General features: G+C 54.8%; 7 protein-coding genes across 7 annotated transcripts; 1 reads left to right on the top strand and 6 right to left on the bottom strand.

Moving 5' to 3' along the window:
- Positions 1-181: 181 nt before the first annotated feature.
- Positions 182-1,074, bottom strand: VDBG_10187 (predicted protein; the record flags this gene model as incomplete). Its single annotated transcript, XM_002999592.1, has 2 exons — positions 182-763; positions 814-1,074. 2 exons carry the CDS (start codon positions 1,072-1,074, stop codon positions 182-184), a joined length of 843 nt encoding a protein of 280 aa, XP_002999638.1.
- A 1,310-nt stretch (positions 1,075-2,384) lies between these two features.
- VDBG_10186 (hypothetical protein) lies at positions 2,385-3,577 on the bottom strand (the record flags this gene model as incomplete). Its single annotated transcript, XM_002999591.1, has 2 exons — positions 2,385-3,468; positions 3,519-3,577. The coding sequence occupies 2 exons, from the start codon at positions 3,542-3,544 to the stop codon at positions 2,763-2,765; spliced, it is 732 nt and encodes a 243-aa protein (XP_002999637.1).
- A 4,272-nt stretch (positions 3,578-7,849) lies between these two features.
- On the bottom strand, positions 7,850-8,254 carry VDBG_10185 (predicted protein; the record flags this gene model as incomplete). Its single annotated transcript, XM_002999590.1, has 1 exon — positions 7,850-8,254. One exon carries the CDS (start codon positions 8,252-8,254, stop codon positions 7,850-7,852), a length of 405 nt encoding a protein of 134 aa, XP_002999636.1.
- Positions 8,255-9,205: 951 nt separating this feature from the next.
- VDBG_10184 (predicted protein) lies at positions 9,206-10,962 on the bottom strand (the record flags this gene model as incomplete). The annotated part of the gene is made up of 3 exons (XM_002999589.1): positions 9,206-9,450; positions 9,653-10,025; positions 10,096-10,962. 3 exons carry the CDS (start codon positions 10,960-10,962, stop codon positions 9,206-9,208), a joined length of 1,485 nt encoding a protein of 494 aa, XP_002999635.1.
- Positions 10,963-13,995: 3,033 nt separating this feature from the next.
- Positions 13,996-15,476, bottom strand: VDBG_10183 (predicted protein; the record flags this gene model as incomplete). Its single annotated transcript, XM_002999588.1, has 3 exons — positions 13,996-14,582; positions 14,891-15,335; positions 15,393-15,476. The coding sequence occupies 3 exons, from the start codon at positions 15,474-15,476 to the stop codon at positions 13,996-13,998; spliced, it is 1,116 nt and encodes a 371-aa protein (XP_002999634.1).
- A 457-nt stretch (positions 15,477-15,933) lies between these two features.
- Positions 15,934-16,095, top strand: VDBG_10182 (hypothetical protein; the record flags this gene model as incomplete). Its single annotated transcript, XM_002999587.1, has 1 exon — positions 15,934-16,095. One exon carries the CDS (start codon positions 15,934-15,936, stop codon positions 16,093-16,095), a length of 162 nt encoding a protein of 53 aa, XP_002999633.1.
- Positions 16,096-16,941: 846 nt separating this feature from the next.
- On the bottom strand, positions 16,942-17,667 carry VDBG_10181 (predicted protein; the record flags this gene model as incomplete). Its single annotated transcript, XM_002999586.1, has 2 exons — positions 16,942-17,257; positions 17,333-17,667. The coding sequence occupies 2 exons, from the start codon at positions 17,665-17,667 to the stop codon at positions 16,942-16,944; spliced, it is 651 nt and encodes a 216-aa protein (XP_002999632.1).
- Positions 17,668-19,059: the final 1,392 nt, after the last annotated feature.

Here is a 19,059-nt window from a genome sequence, read left to right as displayed (position 1 = left end):
GGGGGTGTGATACGTCGTTTTGCGAGATAAACCTCACGGAGAAGGAGGGTAACCTCAGCAACTCAGTTCATGGAATTGCATTATGCATGAGCGGAATCGAGATGATGGACGGTGCTTGAGGAGGAAAACTTCACGTTCGAGTCGCCTGATCGATAATGCCGTCCGACCTTACTCCCCAGCTTTAAAGACCATCCACAAAGTCCTTCCCGTCTGCCCAGAAGCCTTTCCAGAAGTGTTGGAGAGTCTTCGTCCCAGAGCGTGCAACGGCGATACACTGCAAATGACGGTAGACACCAAGAACACGGCCTGCTATGTCAGCAAATGCGTGACCCAGGAACCAAGAGGAGTAAATGCCCACCAAGTGGAAGTCCTCGTTGGGGACCAGAAGAGCAAGCCAGATAGAACAAGAGAATAGGAGCATGAGGACCATGTAACAGGCCAAGAGAACGGTTTGCCTTCTCATTTGACGTGGCTTCCAGTTCAAAGTCACGACTTGGCGAAAGATGTACCATCGATGAAAAAGTTCAGCGCCAGTCCCTTGGCCCAATTGATCGGATTTAAGAGAGTCAAGGAAAGAGTCGAAAGCGCAAAGCACGGCTGAGGTTGCGGCGAGTGTCAGGAGAGCGAGTGTCGAGTACTGGGCAGCTTGATGTGGTCGGACATGCACACCGGTGGTGACCACGAGACCAGAGTATACCGGGCTGATGAACGCCAAACACCAGAGCCAGCTCTCTGAATTGACGAGACGATGCCACAACAGCCTCTTCAGGATGTCAGTCAGCTACTGATGTCCGCGAGAAGGGGCCGACTCACTTCTCCTGCAAAGTTCCAGCCTGTGCCGAGAAGCAAGACAACCGGCTTGTCGATGTTCAAGAGAAACAAAACGACGGAAGCTACAAGATGGAGCATCTCGATCGCAAAGATTCTGATGTTGAACCATTTGCTCTTCATCGAGGCCAGGGGCTCATACGGCTTCCTCAAGGAGGGTACAGCGAAGGCCGCATGGTTGGCACTCCGAATAGCAAGTGTAACGGACATGAGCGTTATGGCGATGGTGTCTTGTCGTACTGCCATGATATTCGCGCTGAGGACATGCGTAATAGGGTGGACGAACCCTGTATAGCGTAATGGGGGGTGCTGACTTCTTTTACTAGCAGGCAAGTGCACGTGGACCGTGGACCATGGGAAAGTCTGACGGCTGACGGCTTTTCGGACTCGAAATTATAAAGAATCCAGCGCTCATTAGGTTTAGGCTCAAATGTACATACTCATAATGCTGTTTCCTTCGAGCACACGCAAGATGGCGAATGATCAGGGGCAGAGGGCAAGGACATACGGCTTCAAGGGGACTCCGGGGAAGAACGCAGTGCGTGTTGTATGCGTCCGCTTGTCTTGACAAGGGCATTAAATCAGGACTCTTGGGAGTGTGTGCCGGAATTCAAAAGGTCGATTTGGATGTCGAGACAGCTTGACGTTGCAACCCGAGGCCGACACGGGCGACGCGCACCGACTTCGAACCCCGCCTCGTCTGGATGAACTTGCAGCCCCAGTCGCCGTAGTACTTGCGCCTGTCAAAAATCAGGTACTTGGACCAACTACGATAGCAGATCACCCCCCCAAACATAAGCTTTTCAGCAGCGTCAACTTAGAGACGGTACGGGGCGTAAGGTGTTGACAAGTACTATGTATACCAGTTGAGTCGTTGCTCGGAGACCCACCCTGCTGTTGTGCAGGGCCAGCGGATTCCTGAATCCCTGAAGCGATGTACAACCTTTTGATCGGCCGGCAGTCAACTTTCCACGGTTTTGGAGCTTTCCTGTGGGTGTTGTAAGCGCAATTCTTACACCCGGTACGGGGCGTAAGGTGAAATAAGTACGCTGTGCAGCTTGGTCAGATCCCAGCTTCGGCGTCTGGGTGTGTGTGGGTCCGTTCAGGAGGCTGATGGCTTGGAAAACGAGCGGCGCCATCTGGCTGGCGTTGGCGCCGGGCCGTGCCAAGGATGGCGCGGTCGTTGGATTGCCACAACATCGGTCGAATGTGGAATTCGATAAGGTGTCTTTCGCATTGCAGTGTCACCATTCGAAACCGATATTATACGGTTCTGGACGGATTGCGACTCTCCAGAATCAGCGATGTAGGAGGCCAGCCGCGCCGCTCCAATGACCAAGCAGGTGACCCGACCCACCATCATGTGCCCGGGCTGCTGACTCCAGCGTGGCAACTGACCCGACCAACTTTTACGCATCGGCCGCGAGCAATTGGTCTAGCCAGTTTCGTCAATTCTCTGGAGGAATTCTCTCTATACTCGTACATTCGTACATTCGTTCCTGGTGTGCTGTCCGACTAATTTAGGGAAACACTGCCCAGTCCCACGTTGTGCATGCATGTCCATCGTCTGAGATAATCTACTGTCCTGAAGGCTGCAGAAGCTGGTAAGCCAGCAAAAACACCTAAACATAGGCTAGCAGACAGAAACTAGCGACGTAGTCGATCACTCCCTCTGCGCTACACCATTCTCAAGAATGGCCATGGCCCTCAACGTACAGTGGTGGCTCGTCTCTGCCCTGTTCAGAGCGCCTCAGGTCCATGCAAGGGCTCTGTAACAGGAAGCTACAACCCAAGCCCCCTCTCTTGTCCACACCCTTGTTCACGACAAGTCTCCTCCCATTGCCCGAGCTCTTGCCACTTGCAGTCGGACTACATACCAAGCATTTCCCACGAAGACGTAGCGAGTAGTGCCACTTTTGCTCACTCCTTCCTGGTCAACTCTCTGTCGTCAATCCATCCTGGAATCGCTGCTGCGACTGCATCACTTGCCCAAAGGTGCATTGAAGCGCGTTGAGCTGTTGCAGTATGCTGCTCTCCTCCATATCCACTGGTGCGGCGGAGTGGGGGCCAAGCCGGGCCTGTGTCGACATCGCTGGTCTTCCTGAGACGGGACGGTGATCAGGCGAGCCAAAGCAGCGATGCAGACCTTGATCACGTATCAGGTCTTCGAGCCGGTACGGGCAGTTACTGATGTAGTGACTGGTGTTGTGCTGGCCTTTGTCGATGCCGTCACCGTCGATTTGGATGTCAATTTTGCATGCTGGAGATACAGCCTGCACTTGGAGTGAACGTTCATAAGAAGCCCAGTTCTGGTATGCCTTCAAGTCCTTCTCCTCGCAAACTCTGATCCTCTTGTACTCCAGCTCATCGCCGCGATAGAGGAAGTGCGCCTCGCCCCGACACAACCTCAGTAGGAGGCCAAAGAGCGCGGCGCCGGGGGCAAGACGGCAACGCAGGGCCAGCTCACAGGCGTGCGGCGATCGATAGAAGGTGGGAGTGGCTGCCAACTCTACATAGAATAGGCTCGAGATCAGCTGATTGGTCATTTGCTTCACAAGCACTCGGCTGATAGGGCCACCGTTGTATTGGACCAAGCAATCACATCTCCGCCCATACTGACGCTGGAGTTCGACCAGAGATCTAGCGTATGGTCAGTGCTTGGCCAGCCTGGTATCAATCGCAGGACTCACGTGCTGTCGGCCTCAGACTGCGCCATCGCATTTGACAGCAGCTTTCTCTTGGTGTGTATGACGAGAGCAGGCTGGTTTACCGACCGAACGTCTCGCAGTTCCCACTTCAATGCTTTTCCGAAGTTGATGGTCCCGTTCCACGATCTAATCCATGACTGTTTCGGGCGGACAAGTCGACGCAGGTGGTGTTTGCAGTCCTCAAGTGTCCACTTCTCAAGAAAGAGGGCGAGCGCGAAGAAGATCCCTACAACAATGAGATCGCGAGCGGAAGAACGCACACAGGAGAACGTACCGACGTTTGAGGCCAAAACCACATCGAAACTGTCAGACAAGGAGTTGCCTATCAAACTGATCGAGCGATGAATTGATCTGAGAAACTCCATGGTCTTTGCCGCCTCCACACCACCCAGATCGAGGACGCGTATGCCCGCTGTCGGAGGGCGCAGCTTGAATGAAGCAGCATTGGGGAGCCCGCACAGTGGGCATTGTAGGACGGCTATCGTCCCTTGGCCCTCGAGCGCGCCGCAGATCACCGTGCATGCATTGCAAAGCCGATGCCTACAGTCTAGTGTCTTCGTTGGGGTGTGTACCGCGCAGACTAAACATGTGTCTTGGGATTTGACAGACAACCACGATGCCTGCCCACGTCTCAACACAGCTTTATGCGCGGCAGCGAAGGCAACCGAAACTTTCAAGTTGTGGCTCGCGAGGGCGACGAACCTCTCCCGAATTTGTGGCGCAAGATCGCATCGGGCTGGTACAAGATCGGACACGGCACGGCGTACCTTGTCTTCATACAGTTCGGAATAGACCATGGCAGGTGGGAAGCCTAATGGCTCATCAGAACCAGCCTGTGCATAATGCAGCATCGCGGAGCGTCACGGGGCATCAACGTACCATGCATTCCTGGAGGATAAGCGTTCATAGAGAGCGCGGATGCCAGGATCTCCGCTTGTTCCATGCCTTCCAGCGCCGTCGCTCGCAAGAAGCGGGTTAGCTGCTCGGACAGATCATCTGGCAACGGGTTGGCTCGCCTTGCGAGTTGGCATAGTGAGAGTGGGAGAGACGGAGACTCTGTGAATTGAGCCATGGCGTCTCTGACGAGTGTCTTCCAGTGCAGTGCGGAGAAGTGTATGTCTGAGAGATGCCGCTCTCGGCAGGCACGCAAGGCAAGGGACGACAACGATGTCGCAAACGCAGTCCCTGCCTGTGCTTCCATGGTTTCGAGGTGAAGAAATGATCCTATCATGTCGCGGATCTCGGCAGCTGTGTACGCTCGCAAGGGGTCGCTGAGGCGGAGTAAGGATAGAGTTCTAGCCACCAGGCGTGACAAAAAGTCTCTCAGATGAAGGGACGCGCCTGCCTCGGTCACCAGGACGATCTTAGGACTATATGGCGGGGATTTGTTCATGGCTGAGCGAAGCCAGTCGATGAGAAGATCTGTGACTTCGGAGGTGCTGCTGAAATCCTCGACGAAGACAAGGACGACCGCGCTGAATGACGCGAGCAGCTGATGATAGAGGGAGTAGGCAACCTCCTTCTGGCTATTTGCAGCGCATCTCATCTCATACCTCGCATAGTCGCCCTTGATCGGACCCCCTTGGATACGCGGAGCATCTCGAGAGGCATGGAGCTCGCAGTCGATCAGAAATGTCAGTGGTGACCCAAGGGTGCTGAGGGTGACAGCGCCTGATTGTCCCCGGCCAGAGAGCAAGGGGAAAGACTTAGTAAAAACCTGCCGCTTGGTTGTTCGTCCAATAGCCATCAAAAACTGCGGCTTTTCATGGCCTACTGCATCCAGCTCTTCATATGCTGCCAGGGTTTCTATAAGGTAAGGGCCTCCCAGCCCAGGAGCGCCCGAAGCCAAACTCAGCCAGAGCTGCGACGCAGACATGGCGTTCGTTGCTGGTGGTCAGGCCTGGTGTCACAGCGATCGGGGCGATTGCGGACGCAACTCTGAGTGCAATTCTCCGGAAGCCGTCTGAAGGCTGGTGATGCTGATCCACCTCAAGGAAGGCCGTCACAATGAACCTCTGTGGAGGACACTCTACTATGATATGGCGACCCTGACTGGTCCGCGCGCTGGTTTTATTTTGACTTTTGGCAACTGATTTTCAATGCCTTTTCGCGGATCAGATGTTCGATTGGCACGATCTCGTTGTATTGTCAGCAGGAATCCCCAGGAACACAGGGCTCAAGGCTGTGTCAGTCAGTGCGAGCACATTGTTCGGCGGCTGCGTAACGCGCGATGCTGTGGAAAGCACGAAGGCACGATTTTTTTATGCACGCACTTTCAAAAGTGGAAGAACATCGAATATTATTGCAAGGACATCTATACGTGAACATCCTCGTCAGCTGCCATTATCATCTGCCAGCGGCATTGGGCACGAGCGGCCCATGGAAACGACCACGTGCAACTTCAATGACTGAGATATCAATGGCACCTGTGTGGCCTCTGGTTAACGTACGTCTAGCTAACGGGAGATCGCCGTATCAGGCCCTGCTGATAGCTCCATTGCGTCCTTGGGCCAGGACCGGGCCACGTTGTCAGCAACGGGGACAGGAGGTTCCGCAGCAGGAGATTTCGCCCGCCGGATATGCCGGACGCACTGCCATACAACCAGAGCGCAAATTGCTACAAATATAGCGCTACCGACAGCAGCCCCGACCAGGACCTTGGTTGATACCTGTGAGGCAGACACGTGCCTGGCACTTGGCTCCGATGAAGGTGCCTCCTGAGACGGACTGGATGGTCGAGTCGAAGATGTTGTGTAGTACCCCGCCGAAGACGTCGTGAAAGTTATGGAAGGTAGAACTGAGGGCAAGCTCAGCGGTGCATCGATGGACAGAAATGGTTGGCGGTGCGTTCTGTTGCTCTGCAATTTGGCCGGAAGAAGATCTCGCCGCGTGCAGCATCCCAGAAAGGGCGGAGTGATATCGCGGCATGTCCACCACACGGACACGCCTTTTGCGTCTTCGCAGTCCTGGGCTGGAATCGCAGCGTACTGATTGGCTGAGAAGGACGACGGGACAAGCTCGTCTTCTGGGCACTGGCCAGACCCATTGGCACAGGGGTCGGAAAGGCAGCAGCCGACGAATTCCGTCGAATTAGCTTCGCAAACGTAGAACTGACCTTGGTCCGGGCAACGGAGGCCCAGTTTGCCAGGTGCGACGGCCATCGCGACTGCATTGACGATTGCTGGCTGATGCGGAGGCGAATGTGGATGGACCAGGTGATTTATCTCCATGGCTGGGGCCGGGAGTCTGGAAGTGAGAAGCGAGATCTAGCTGGCGTTGCCGCCTGGTCGTGCCAAGGATGTTGGGCGCCTGGTCGGCGCCTAAGCCTAAGGCAGGGCAGCGACCACGGCTGTCGTCGCCCCCTGACCACAGGTTGGACTACCTCTACAGCAGCCTTCTTCTGGCAGTCTGCAGAAGGTCGTTATCCACGTCCAGATCAGCATGATCATGAGCATGAGGATCGAATGGTGCGTCTATTGCTTCGCTGTCAAATAATGCTGGTTGCACCCATCGGACTCTAATTGTCCAGGCTATGCTATGTCAGCCTTGACTTCAGCAAAGTAGACTGGCACGGTCAAATCAATAGTAAAACGGCGCAAGGCGCTCTGATGTTCAATCTGTGATGATATGTTCTCCACAGTCGTTGTCTGCAGGATAGCTGCGGGGGTTGCAGTAGATCTGTGATCCCGTCAGTTTCGTCACCACACCGGGAGACCTCCCACGGCATACAGCGAAGTCGCACAGAAGGCACATCAGGCGGACTGTCGGCAGCCAATTCATTGCATCTTCTTTTCACAAATCAGGTCCACTTCAATACGCGGAGGGAACAACCTGAGCCGCACTCGGTCATTGCTTTGCCTCTGATCCTCACTCACTGGCATCAAATCAAGCAGGACCCTGCCAAGAAAGCTCACTGAAATGCAGACATGCTCAGAGTCATAGTCAGCGCTCGCAGTGGTGATCGACAGTACCAGGCCATTGGCACGCCACTCTGCACGATGCCGGCGCACTCGGGCACTCAGGCCTGAGGCAACAGAAGAAACATGTTACCGGGCTAGGAACTATCCCAGGCGTAATTAAAGGGACCAAAACAGCGATGCTGGACAGTGGCGTCGCTTAAAGACACCCGTGGAACATTGCATCATCTAGCCTTGACTACGTGCTGCACTTAGTAACAATAGTTGAAATCAATCGGTCTATTTGGATACCAATACGAACTGATTCAGTCGCTCTAGCCCGCTGAGCTCGGACGGTGGTGCGGACGAAAGAATGAAAAGCTGCTGCAGCGAGCGGCGAGTTTCACTTGTATGCTTCTAGCCTTGACTGGAAGTTTTCGTATTCTTTGACTTTTTCAATCGGCGGTGGGTAAAGTAGTTGTATTCAGGATCTTCCATCCGCGCCGGCACCTTCAATCTGTATTGGCCTTCTTCTTTCCTTTTGCCGGCTCGGAGACACTCCTTCAGCCACTCGTAACTGACAATGTGGACGCCTTTCCAATCTCTGTGGGGAATGCACGTCGTAAAGCCTTCTTTATCGGAGAGTTCACTCTGCGAAGTCACTAGGTGCGTGAGTTTCGGGTCGTCATACTTAAAAACACATTCGCCGTGAAGGTCTTCGATATGACGTTTGATTCTACTGAATTCGGACCACTCAGATGGCGCTGGATAGTTGCTGGTGAAGAGGATAGAACATCCAATCAAAGCGCGAAAGTGGCCCATGGCTTTAGTTTAAGTCGGGTTTCGTACGCCTGTTCGAAGAAGGACGAGCCACGACTGGTGACAAGGCCGATGCGGTCCTCAATAAATACTTTCTGTGAGGATGGCTCGCCCATTGGAATTCAATTTCGGAGTCGCGAATGTCAACTGCGTTTCTACTCCGTCCTGGTTTTGGGCATGCATGGTGAACCTGACCAGAATCGCACCTTAGCTGCGAGTAAGGGGTTGCCGAGTGCCAAGCTGTGGAATATTTAGAAACCAGGTTTAAGCAGAACCGAGCTTATTCCCATATGAACATGACGACCCATCATTCGATTCAGCATTGAAACTTGCTCTGTTTCTGATTGGGGCGCCGCGGCGAAGGATGTGGTGCATGGGCAAACAGACTCCACAGTGCAAAGTCAATTCGGGATTTAATACTGAGGATGAGCCTTTCCCGGCGCTCGTACTCGTTCACAGAAATCTACCTGACCGCCCTTACGTTTGAGTGCCCTGACGCTGGAGTGCCCTAACGCTGGAGTGCGTATTGCCGGTACGGATGGTTTGCTAGCGATGAACGTTCACAGCCCTTGCAGGCTAGCGAATAGACTAGATATCATGTTCCATTCCAAAAAAAAAAAAAAAGAAGCCTGCACGGCTCCAGGGATGAAATTCTCACTCCTCATCAATATGCGAAATCCTCATTGAGTGATGGTTTTCATCTTCAGCCTCCGTGTACTACAAACCTCTTCTCGCGTGTACATTTCTCGTGGTGGCTAGCCTGCCTCATCATACGTACCATTCAGGTGATTCGACTAAGGTCGGCTCAGAAGCCGTCAGAAGCCGCACATCCGACTCTCGAGTGGGATCGGCTGGCCAAATCTAGTACCTACTCGCCCCGAAATAAGCAAGACGCCGTCTTTGTAGTGATCCTAGTTGTGATGCGTTGCTGCTCCTGGTATTCATCTCGGCCCCTTAACACTGGTCCTGGCTTGCAATCTTCCCTGCCGCCGGTCGGGTTCCACCGCTCTTGTACCGCCCTGCGTCATTTTCGCGTTTTGGGAGCGATTCAGAAGAATGGTTGTTCCGGTAATGTTGTCGGGCTTGCTCAAGCCGTGGAAACCCGTTGTCTTGTTGGCTGCGAGAGCATCCAGGCTCTGAACAGATGTACCGACTCCTAGCAAACCCACCCTCTCCATGGACTTCACGGAGGTGTCGCGCTAGGTTTTTCTTTGTGCCAATGGTTTTCAGACAATAAAGACAAGAAGATGGCCCATCAGTGCCACAAGCGGCGTTATCAAGGTCGTCGATCCTAAGAAAGTTCCAAGTCTGAGCGAAGGATAGGAATTGTAGACCGGGGTGAGACAAACGTTTGATGCGTACGGGAGTCTGAGGTTGTATGGGATCTCAGCAAGGACTGACCGGCAGCAGTTGATCCCGGTGATGGCGAAGAGCCTCTGCTTCCCTCGTCGGACTCTTGGGATCGGCGCATCGAATCGCCAAGTGGTCGATCAGGGGCCGGCGGGTATGGGATTACAGGAGTCAAGGATGGCCCGTTGCGCAAGGAATGCGGCTGTTGAGCATCTTGACGAAGAACCTTCGAGCTGAACGGAAGCGGCTGCGCACTTGGCCAGTACATAGTTCTTCCAAGCGGTTCTCCAGCAGACTTGGAAGGATGAAGGGTAATGGCTATCAAGCTGTTGGAGGACGCCGGTTCAAAGATACACTCGATGTTCGCTTTCCTGCACCTCTTACATGCCTCTTCGCTCCCAGACTGAAGCCCTTCACAACGAATCTAATTTCAAGTTAGAGAAGCCGTGTAGAAAAGGGACCAGGCGTCGAGCGGCCGTATGGAATGGACTAACCTTCCTCCTACGACAACGGTTGCAGGCAACCGTCGTCCGCTTATCCCGAGGAATCGCCACGACGCTAGAGAGAGTAAAGCATGGAGGATCGTCTGACGCAGCCAATAGAGCAGGGCCGTGATCGGGCCTGTGGAATCCTTGGTTAGACTGCGCTGGGTGGCTCATAGGGCCCGAAGTTAAGTATGGTGAAGGATGTTGGCGTGTAGAGATAGACGTTGGCAGAAACTCCAAGTTATCGTTGGCTTGGGGCTCTCCAGAGGCGTCTTCAACTTGGCCGCCTCTAAGACCACGTCCAAGATGATTGCCATCCTCATTGGGTGAGTGATCTCTTTGGTCTGGGGACCGGTCGTGTCGTTCTGTATTCCCACCTCTTGATTCATCGTTGAGGATCGCCGCTATACTATAGCTGCGACGGGGGCAGGCCGCCACAGGCCTCAGGGAGTGAGGTTGCAATTCGCCGTCATTGATTTGACTTTCTTTACTGTTGTCATCTAGTAAAGACCTGGAGCTGTTCGCGTTGGGGCTCGGATGCGTAGTAATCGACATGAAGCCTTCGGTCACCTCGGTACTGAGAGGTCGGGGCTGCGAGGACAGTGATGGGCCCGAGATGCCGTTCACTCGTCGACGTTGGGCACGCGGAGAGCATGACCGGTCCGACCCGTTTGGCCCGGGTCGCTTGCGCTTTAAAACAAACACCTCCTGGTGCTCGCTCGAACGGATGCTGTTGGTCGAAATGTGTTCATCACGACTGCCCTCATTTTCATAGCGAGAATCGGTTGTGGCATCGACTGTATCCTCTGAAGAAGCTCGAGGGGGACAGAATTGGTCGTTTTGGTCATGAAAGCCTGGCGTCCTTTCCGAAGACATTGTAGTAGGACAGGTTCAAAGAAATGTTGAGTGACGATGAGTGAGAGTGAAGTGGCGAGAAGGGATGGTGACGAGGAGTATGAGTAAAGTGAACGAGGAAGTGAGACGATGCCCCTTTTCGCGGGCACACCGGCCGGCTTTTATTGCCGCTAGCCCCCCAGGTGCACTCTTGTTGGGCGTGGATCAACTGCCCAAAACGGATGTTGACTTCTCAAGTCGGTATGACGAGTTCCAGTACCTTAGGCTTGCCAGGAAACAGCTTACCCATCTGTGCAAGGTCCTTGCTTTGCTTCTTCTTGTCTAGAAAGTCCTGAAGTACTTCCTCGAAGCTGCCATGGTCATTTTCCGTCGGCCATGTCTACTCTTTTCTGCCTAGACGACGTGACCTCCCACAGTAACACGCTTCGCAAGATAGTCTTGCTCAGCTTGACTCTGCTCCAAGAACGGCTGGAAGATCCCGGCATAGTTGAGACGGGTGCTTTTGGGACGACCATGCTATCAAGGTCATATGTTGTTCGAAAAAAAAGAATGGAAGCGGGCCCAGAGTCATCATCTACGCACTCCAGTGCTGCGCACTCTAGTAAACTCATCTTTATGCCCGTTTCTTCCTCTTCGAGCCTCAGTCCTTGGTTCTGCTATGTCGTTCTTGGTGCTATAAAACATATGCAAGTATGAGTATAGAGACTCATGCCATGACGTAGACGAGGTAAATTGATTCCAAACGTACCTATCCCAAGTGTTCTTCAATTGATGGAGGGAGCCAGCTAATATCCGAACTACGAGAAAAGATGAAAGGACGACAACATGGCGAGGTACGATCACAGCACCTACATTCAACTCCCCTAAAAAAACATCCCCTCCCTCCACCGTCCGTCCGATTCAAGCTTGGTCCTTGCTCCGACGTCACTGGTGTCACCTATAGAGACGAAAGAATGGGCTCTTAGTTACCCACAACGCTGGCCTATTTGCCATGGCTTACCCAAGCTTAAAGCTCGGGGAGCTCAGACTGGTCATTGCGGGACCGTGCTCTCGCTTGCTAAACATATTTCGTTGATAGAGATGCGCTCGCAAGGCTGGCGGAGGTCGGACAGTACAACACAGGACAACGGCCGCCACGGCGACTGTCGGCAATTGAGGCATACACCGCCCGCCACGACCCGATTGCATTGGATGATCTCGTCTCGACGATTTGAGGAACTGCTGGCCAGTAGGTGGTTTAGCAAGTGACCCTTGTTTGGGCAGCCCGACTGCACCTGGGAGTTCATTGCAGCAGAAAGCTACGTGAAGCAAGATTACGAACGCAGCAGGGTAATCGCATGATTGCTATCCGTAGCAAAGCTCCGACGATGGCTGCTGCTGCATTGGCCTGGTGGAGTTTTGCCGTATTTCCGCTGTCTTCCGCGCGCATTTCTCACTCGAGTGCGCGTGCGGCCTACGTAGCTGACGCTGATACACCGGTCTTCATACTATTGACTGGCGCATTCAATAGAGAGCTTCATATGTGTGATGACCGGAGATGTATCCGGAAGCTTTGTTCCTACGGTGTGGGTGGGCTATTGTTGACCGAATAGACAATGATGGAAGCTGTCTGTCCATTCACGCTATCCAATGAATCCCCCCTCAGACTTGGAGTCAAGGGCACGGTTTCGAAATCCTTCAACAACTGGTACTGGATGTCGTTGTCGCCATGATCCTGTGCTTCATTGAAATCAGCCACAGAACGCGACGAGATCCGTGGGCTACGCTCGGAAGGCCCCGAGTCATCAATGCTCATGCTCATGATCATTCTCATACCATTTGCTGAGGTTTGGGGCCGGTTGCTGTGCCCCGACACTCGGGTATCTGCTACAGTCTCCGGACTTTGGGCGCGTCGGGGATGGCTCTCTGCCTTATCTGGCTCTTGACTATCCATACCTCACAAATTCGTGCTCTTGGGCTGGCTGCGATACCCGACCGGGCTGGTGATGGACCGCGGCGAATTTTCCTTGTCGTAGTCCATTGTATGTGCTACGTCGCTCCTCTGGCCCATTTCTTTCGTTTCAATAGCAGCCGGATCATTCCCTTCTGTGTCTGTGCTTTCTGAAGAGTAGAGGCGTGGCCGCCTGACTTGGTCGCGCGCCGAAGCTGCAAGCGGGGTGGTCTGACGAACGATCGCCTTACCAGTGCCATATTCGTCCGTTGACTCCGGAGACGCGAGATTATTAGAAGGTGGCACTGAGCTCCGCGATGCGGAGTTTCTGTACCGGAGCGGACTCGAGATGAATCGTGGTGATCCCTCATCGATGATGATGTGCGATGGGTTTCGTCGAGGTTGTTGGGTCGAGCATTACTGTTCACTGTGGAATGATCTGGTAGCATTCCGGGTCTCTGTAAATTGTCACGCGGCCGCTTGATATGACGACGTCGTGGTGCGTCTCGAATCTTTATCTCGGGCCACGAAGAGCGCCCGTGTTCGAATGCCCTTTTTGCTGTCAACGGTGGTGGGCAATCAGCCATCTCCACGTCATGAGATGAAGAGCGCGCAGACCTGATTGTTATTTCATCAGAATGAAGGTTGACAGTGGGAGAACGGCTTCCATTGCGATGCTGTGGTCCAGCACTGCGGTGGCGTACGTGACCGTCCAGGCTCACGTGCATCGGCGGCGCGCGCTCATCGACGCCCCATCGTAAGGTGCCGAAGAAAGAGGTGATCAAGTCTTGGAAGACAAAAGACGGTGTCAGATTTTTCCTTGTAGAACCTACCGGCTGGTTGGCAACCCAGAACCCGTCGTGTTGTAGGGCCAACAACGCCACGAGAGACGGCTTGCCGCATCGCCAATTCGCCGGCGTACTCATAGACCGCTGATCAACTGCCATAATGCCGCTCCACTGAGATAGCGAATTCGGTCTACTTTGTTCGATTCTACTATGACGAAAGCCTAATATATCTGCGCGGCGGCAAAGCGCCTGCACAAAGGCATCATCGACGCGCGCCGCGATTGCATTGCTGCCCACATTCGAAAGAGGGGCTTCGCGACTCAATCGAGGAAAGTGTCATAGCGTGGGTAGGATTAAGCCCAGGAAGGCCGCCTCGGCGCACGGTGGACCAGTCAGGCGAGTATAAACACCTTCTTCGCATTCTGAGACTGGCAACCGCGAATCATCCCAGAGCTCGCGAAGCGAACTGTACAGGGTCGGACGCTCAGCTTGAACCTCAGCGAAAAATCGCGGAGGACGGTATGATATGCTGGTTTCGGTGCGATCAGCTAACTCGGTGGCCTTGTCAGTCATGGACAGCGTGAAGATTGTCTTGAGGATTTTAGCGCCGATAGACATATATTTCATGTTTCCATCAAACAGCTCAAAGTTGCAGATGATTCCTCGGACCTTGATTATATTCCCCAGAAGGACATCTCGCTCTGCTGAGTCTGTGACGTGGCGGAACAGCTCGCCGTTGCTCATCTTTCGCTGAATAAAGTCGCGGTCGTCAGTGCTGGCGCATGGTGCTCTGCCTTGGAGAAGCCTGACGGACTGCAGGTCGCGGAGCGGTGGTAGGTGTGTCCCGCCCCCGAGAATCTCTTCCCATACTTGATGCATCCGAATTGAGGTACATCGCCACCATCTCGTCACAACGGGCCGCACTGATCTTCTGCCAGTTACCTAGCTTCAGCTCTGGCCACAGACCCTCGAAGGGAATTAACTTGACCAATGCGTCGACTGTAGCACAGTGTCCAAACAAAGCGGCCAAACATTTGCGTTTTGGCTTGGTCCGAATCTGGGCCTCCCAGGCTTTGCGGAGAAGGGGTTTCCCCTGGTGCCAATACTTCAACACATGCTGGCAAATCTCGCCATCGGTAGGGGGAAGACCCAGGCATGATTGGCTAGCTAGTTTCTCATAATATTGTCGTAGATGGGTAGGATCTGTTACTGGTTAGATTATCGTTCTCACTCGACCAGGGTTTCAGACCGAGATCAAAGCAGTGCAGACGAACGGGCCAGCATTCGTCGTTAGACCATGTGGCTGCGACGTCCAGGAGATGCCCGTTGCCGAAACATTGTATTGAAAAATCGCCACGTAGATGCAGATGCTTCCCGTTGGTAACGGTCTCCCGTAAGGCGGATTCGGACACCTGTAAAGACGCAGTGAGTTGCTCCAGGGCCTCCCCCGCGATGCGGCCCCAAACCTGGAACTCGGCGGCACGCAATCGAACCCTGTCTGCTCCGACGTCGTTGAAATAGTTGACGAGCTTCTGGACATCACGAGGATCTTCAGTCTTTGTCCAATTATGTGGATCCCCTGGTAGTGGACGTTGGACCAGCGACTGGTGCATCCAGACGACGCCAACCACGTATCGGTCAAGAGAATCTGTCATGACGCCTACGATGGGACAACACTGATAAAGTGGACGAGAAAGCCTGATGTGCAAACCAAGCTGTGCTGCAAAACATACCGTATCGACGAACACATGGGTAGAAATGGGCTGCGATGAACGTGCCGTCGTGAGAGAGAGACCCCCGGCCAGCCGTTGGCGCATGCCGCAACAGGATCGTCAATCCGAAGTTTGAACAGTGACATTGCATTTCGCCCCACAAGCGCGATCTGATCGACCGAAACCCACATCAAGCGACCAACTTTCGATACAAATCTTGGTATGGCTCGTGACTGGAACGACGCCAACGGAGGATAAGCGACAGCAAAGCGCCGGTCCCTTGCCGCGCCTGATGTTGCATTTAGAAGGCTGGTGTTCTGCCTCGCAACGTTCACATATAAGGGCACCCGCCATCACCTCCCAAAGCACTTGATGCGGCAACGCATCTTCGCCAACCAAACAATTAGGCTACGCTTTCGCTTACGCAAGAAAGGCGTGCATCACGACCAGATACGTGGACTCAACACATCATGGCCCTGGGAAAGATGACAGTTGCGCTCGCTGTTGCCTATGCAATGGCAAAGTTGTAAGTACATTGGCAATCTAGTTACAGCAGCGGCTGATGCACGCTAGTCTGGACAAAGACAAGACTCTGCTGCCGGACCTTGACAGACCATATGAAGAACCGCGGTCACGTCGGTCCAGCCGACGCGAGAGCTATGCTTCCTCGTCGCGGTACTCTGCCCAGGCGCCTACGTCGCGACGACGGGGCCGGTACGACTGAATGAATATCGTGACCCGAGAGAGTGGTGTGGCGATGAATCGGCCGGTCCGTTTGGACGCTTGACGTGCGGATCGAGTAGTGTAGTGTAGAGTGACACGCGGGTAGATTGATCGCTGCGTCGTAGCATGGCACCCCAGGAGGAATGCAATACCTACACAGCGCATTGAAGTTGTCCTCTGATCGTGTGCGTTCATCGTGTGCATTCATCGCGTGAAGTGAAGGTCGCGTCCGGCTGGCAGTACGGTATTTGCTGGCAGGACGTTAGTGAAATACCGAACGGCAAAGATGGCATACGGACGTCGATGGCAGTGGGTAGCGATGATGGCGACGGGTGTGAGAGTCACGAATCCAAGAAGCACGATAGCAATCCACTCAGGCCTGCTCTGCTGGATGACGCGAACTAAGCATGAAAGGACCAAAGTCGAGACAAACAACAGCGTTTTCGCGAGCATTGCCTGAGCGCGCCGAAAGGACGGACATCGAAGTGGGAGGATGGTTAACCCTGAGGTCGTGTGGCAAAGGCCCGGGGTAGCTCAAGCGTCTAACAGCCGACAATGTGAGGACGTCGTCTGCCGTCGTGTCCATCCTGTCCGTGTTGGTACCAACGAGTGCGACTTGGGGGCCACAGGGTGATGCGATGACAGATCGCTGGCCATTGGCTCATCAAAAGTTCATCACTGTCGAATCACAGACCAATCATGGAGCGACCGTCCATCACGACTGCGGGGGTGAAAGGCGAGAAGCTCAATCTCAAATTAGGTTGCCAGCCACGCCCGAACCTGTTTGCCCATACTCAGCCCATCCCCAAGACATCCTTCCACGTCCTCGCTGTCCTGGCCGCAGGGGCTACGGATCACATGAGTTGAATGTCTCCGCGTCAGCCAAGGTCGCGTCCCCAAAGAAATGCTCGACAATGCCCCGCGTGAACAAGCCCATGGACCGCTTCAGTTTCTCCATACTCTCGTCAAACAGTATGGTAATGTCGATCAGGTTCTGCATTGCGCCGTAGGCACGAGGCAGCAGGCTCTGGAAGGCGGACGCAGTCTCATTCATGGTGGCCTCCATGCGGGCCAGAGTCGACACTGTGTCGTTCATAGTAGCCTCCATGCGAACCAGCCGCGTGTCGAAGTCTGCCCATCCTTTGCCGTCTGTCCGACCTTGGCTAGAATCAATTCAGGTTAGTCGGGCAAGCAGGGGGCGATGACAGGGATGGCGACCAGTCGCGGTTGCAACACACCTTCGGTGGGCCCCACACCGGGGGCATGCGCCGCCGTTCCTCGCCATGGCAGCCGACATGGAGAGGGGTGAGGAAGGAGCGACGGCATTGACCGGGGTGGACGGGCATGTTGGCAGGGTGAAGTCCAGGTCGGGCAGGTCGATAGGGGCGGGATGGAACAGGGCGGCTGTTTCTGGGTCCAAATCGAGGAACACATCGTCCTGGCCATGCGAATAGGTAGACGGGAAGGAGTACAGGTTGATGGACTCAGCGAGGAGCGGCCCAAAGAGATCGTCTTCGCGTTGGACGGCCTCTTCGAGACGCATGTATTCCGGCCAGTGGCTCGTCTGGGACATGACGAGGATGTATATCTGGGAGATGTATCCGGTATCCGACTAGTGATCTGGTTCTGGCGGTGATCTGGCATCTAACAGGTGTAGGTAGTTCAGAGGCATACCGCGTGGCGTCTGGCCACCGCGGACACCTTCGTCTTATACGACCTGCTGGGGTCATAGAACGCAGACTTCGGCGAGACGTCGTCCTGCGGTGTTTGGCGGGGTTGGTGTGTGTCTGGCGGGACGGCGTGTAGTTGGAATGCATGTCCGACCCAACTGGCGCTTATCTGGTGCAGAGGGCCCCGTACCTGGCGCATCCGCCGCGGTGCGCGATTTGACTTTTGACGTCTGATAATTGCCATCTGACAACTGACGTCCGGCAATTGACGTCCGGCCATTAGCGGCCTGCGTCCCGGATCCATGGTGGGACATGCCTCGCCCACAATCAACTCTGGCTTATGACCGACAACGAACATGCAACATGGGACGGCCGCCAGTTGCCCTTGCTATATAGCTCGCAGGGCGACCGTCGCCTGTCGCGGCGGCGGCAAAGGAGGAGACGCTTGCACTTCTCACAACCTGCCACAAGCCGGTGCCACCCACAACCCAGTGCCCAAGACCGAAGGCCCCCCCACACCAAGACGATGAAGTTCCTCCTCCTTTTCCCTCTCGTCCACGCCGGCGTGCTGGCCCTGCACAACGGCCCCTGCATCTGCATGTCGAGTCCCGTCGTCGCCCTCGAGGCCGGTCGGTCGGTGGTGTCTGCTGAGTACGTTGGTTCGTTCGCATGGAGCGGTGCCGAGTGATGCAGCAGCGAGTGGTGCAGCAGCGAATGGTGCAGCAGCGAATGGTGCAGCAGCGAGTGGCGCAGCAGCGAGTGATGCAGCAGCAAGTGATGCTGTTGGTGTGGCCGTTGGCGCGATGTTGCTGGTGTGCTAGGGTGTGGTGTGTGGTGTGTGGGCTGTTGCTAACTGCGGCTGCTTCTAGTGTGGAGGACGCGCTGGATCGACGGTGCGGGGCCACCCTTCAGTTCGAGAATCCGGACTTCCTCCCCGTCAGCTACGCCTTCGAGGCCATACCCTGCTCGGGTCGCAGGGTCGCCAGCTTCGTGGTGCCGACGGGGGCGCCCAGCGGCGATGCACACATTACATGGTAGGATGGCGCACCTGCATGCCCACCTGGTCACGCCTGGCGATCGCGCCAGACGGACGAGACGGGCGACGAGACGGGCGACCAGGACAGGCGACAAGACAGACATCCACGCTAACACGTTTCTAGGCAATGCGCGGGATTACCGCCAACGTGCTCTCACGCCACGATCACCGGAGGCCGCGGCGACCCCAACCTGCCACTGGCAAATGTCGGCCGGATCGGGTGCGTGTCGGAGTCGGTGGTGACGCGGAGCACGCTGGC

Source organism: Verticillium alfalfae, genomic scaffold (genome assembly GCF_000150825.1).
Source record: "Verticillium alfalfae VaMs.102 supercont1.20 genomic scaffold, whole genome shotgun sequence".
In the NCBI taxonomy this organism is placed as follows: Eukaryota; Fungi; Ascomycota; class Sordariomycetes; order Glomerellales; family Plectosphaerellaceae; genus Verticillium; species Verticillium alfalfae.
The sequence above is the reverse complement of the archived record's forward strand: the minus strand, read 5'-3'. Positions and strand labels throughout refer to the sequence as shown.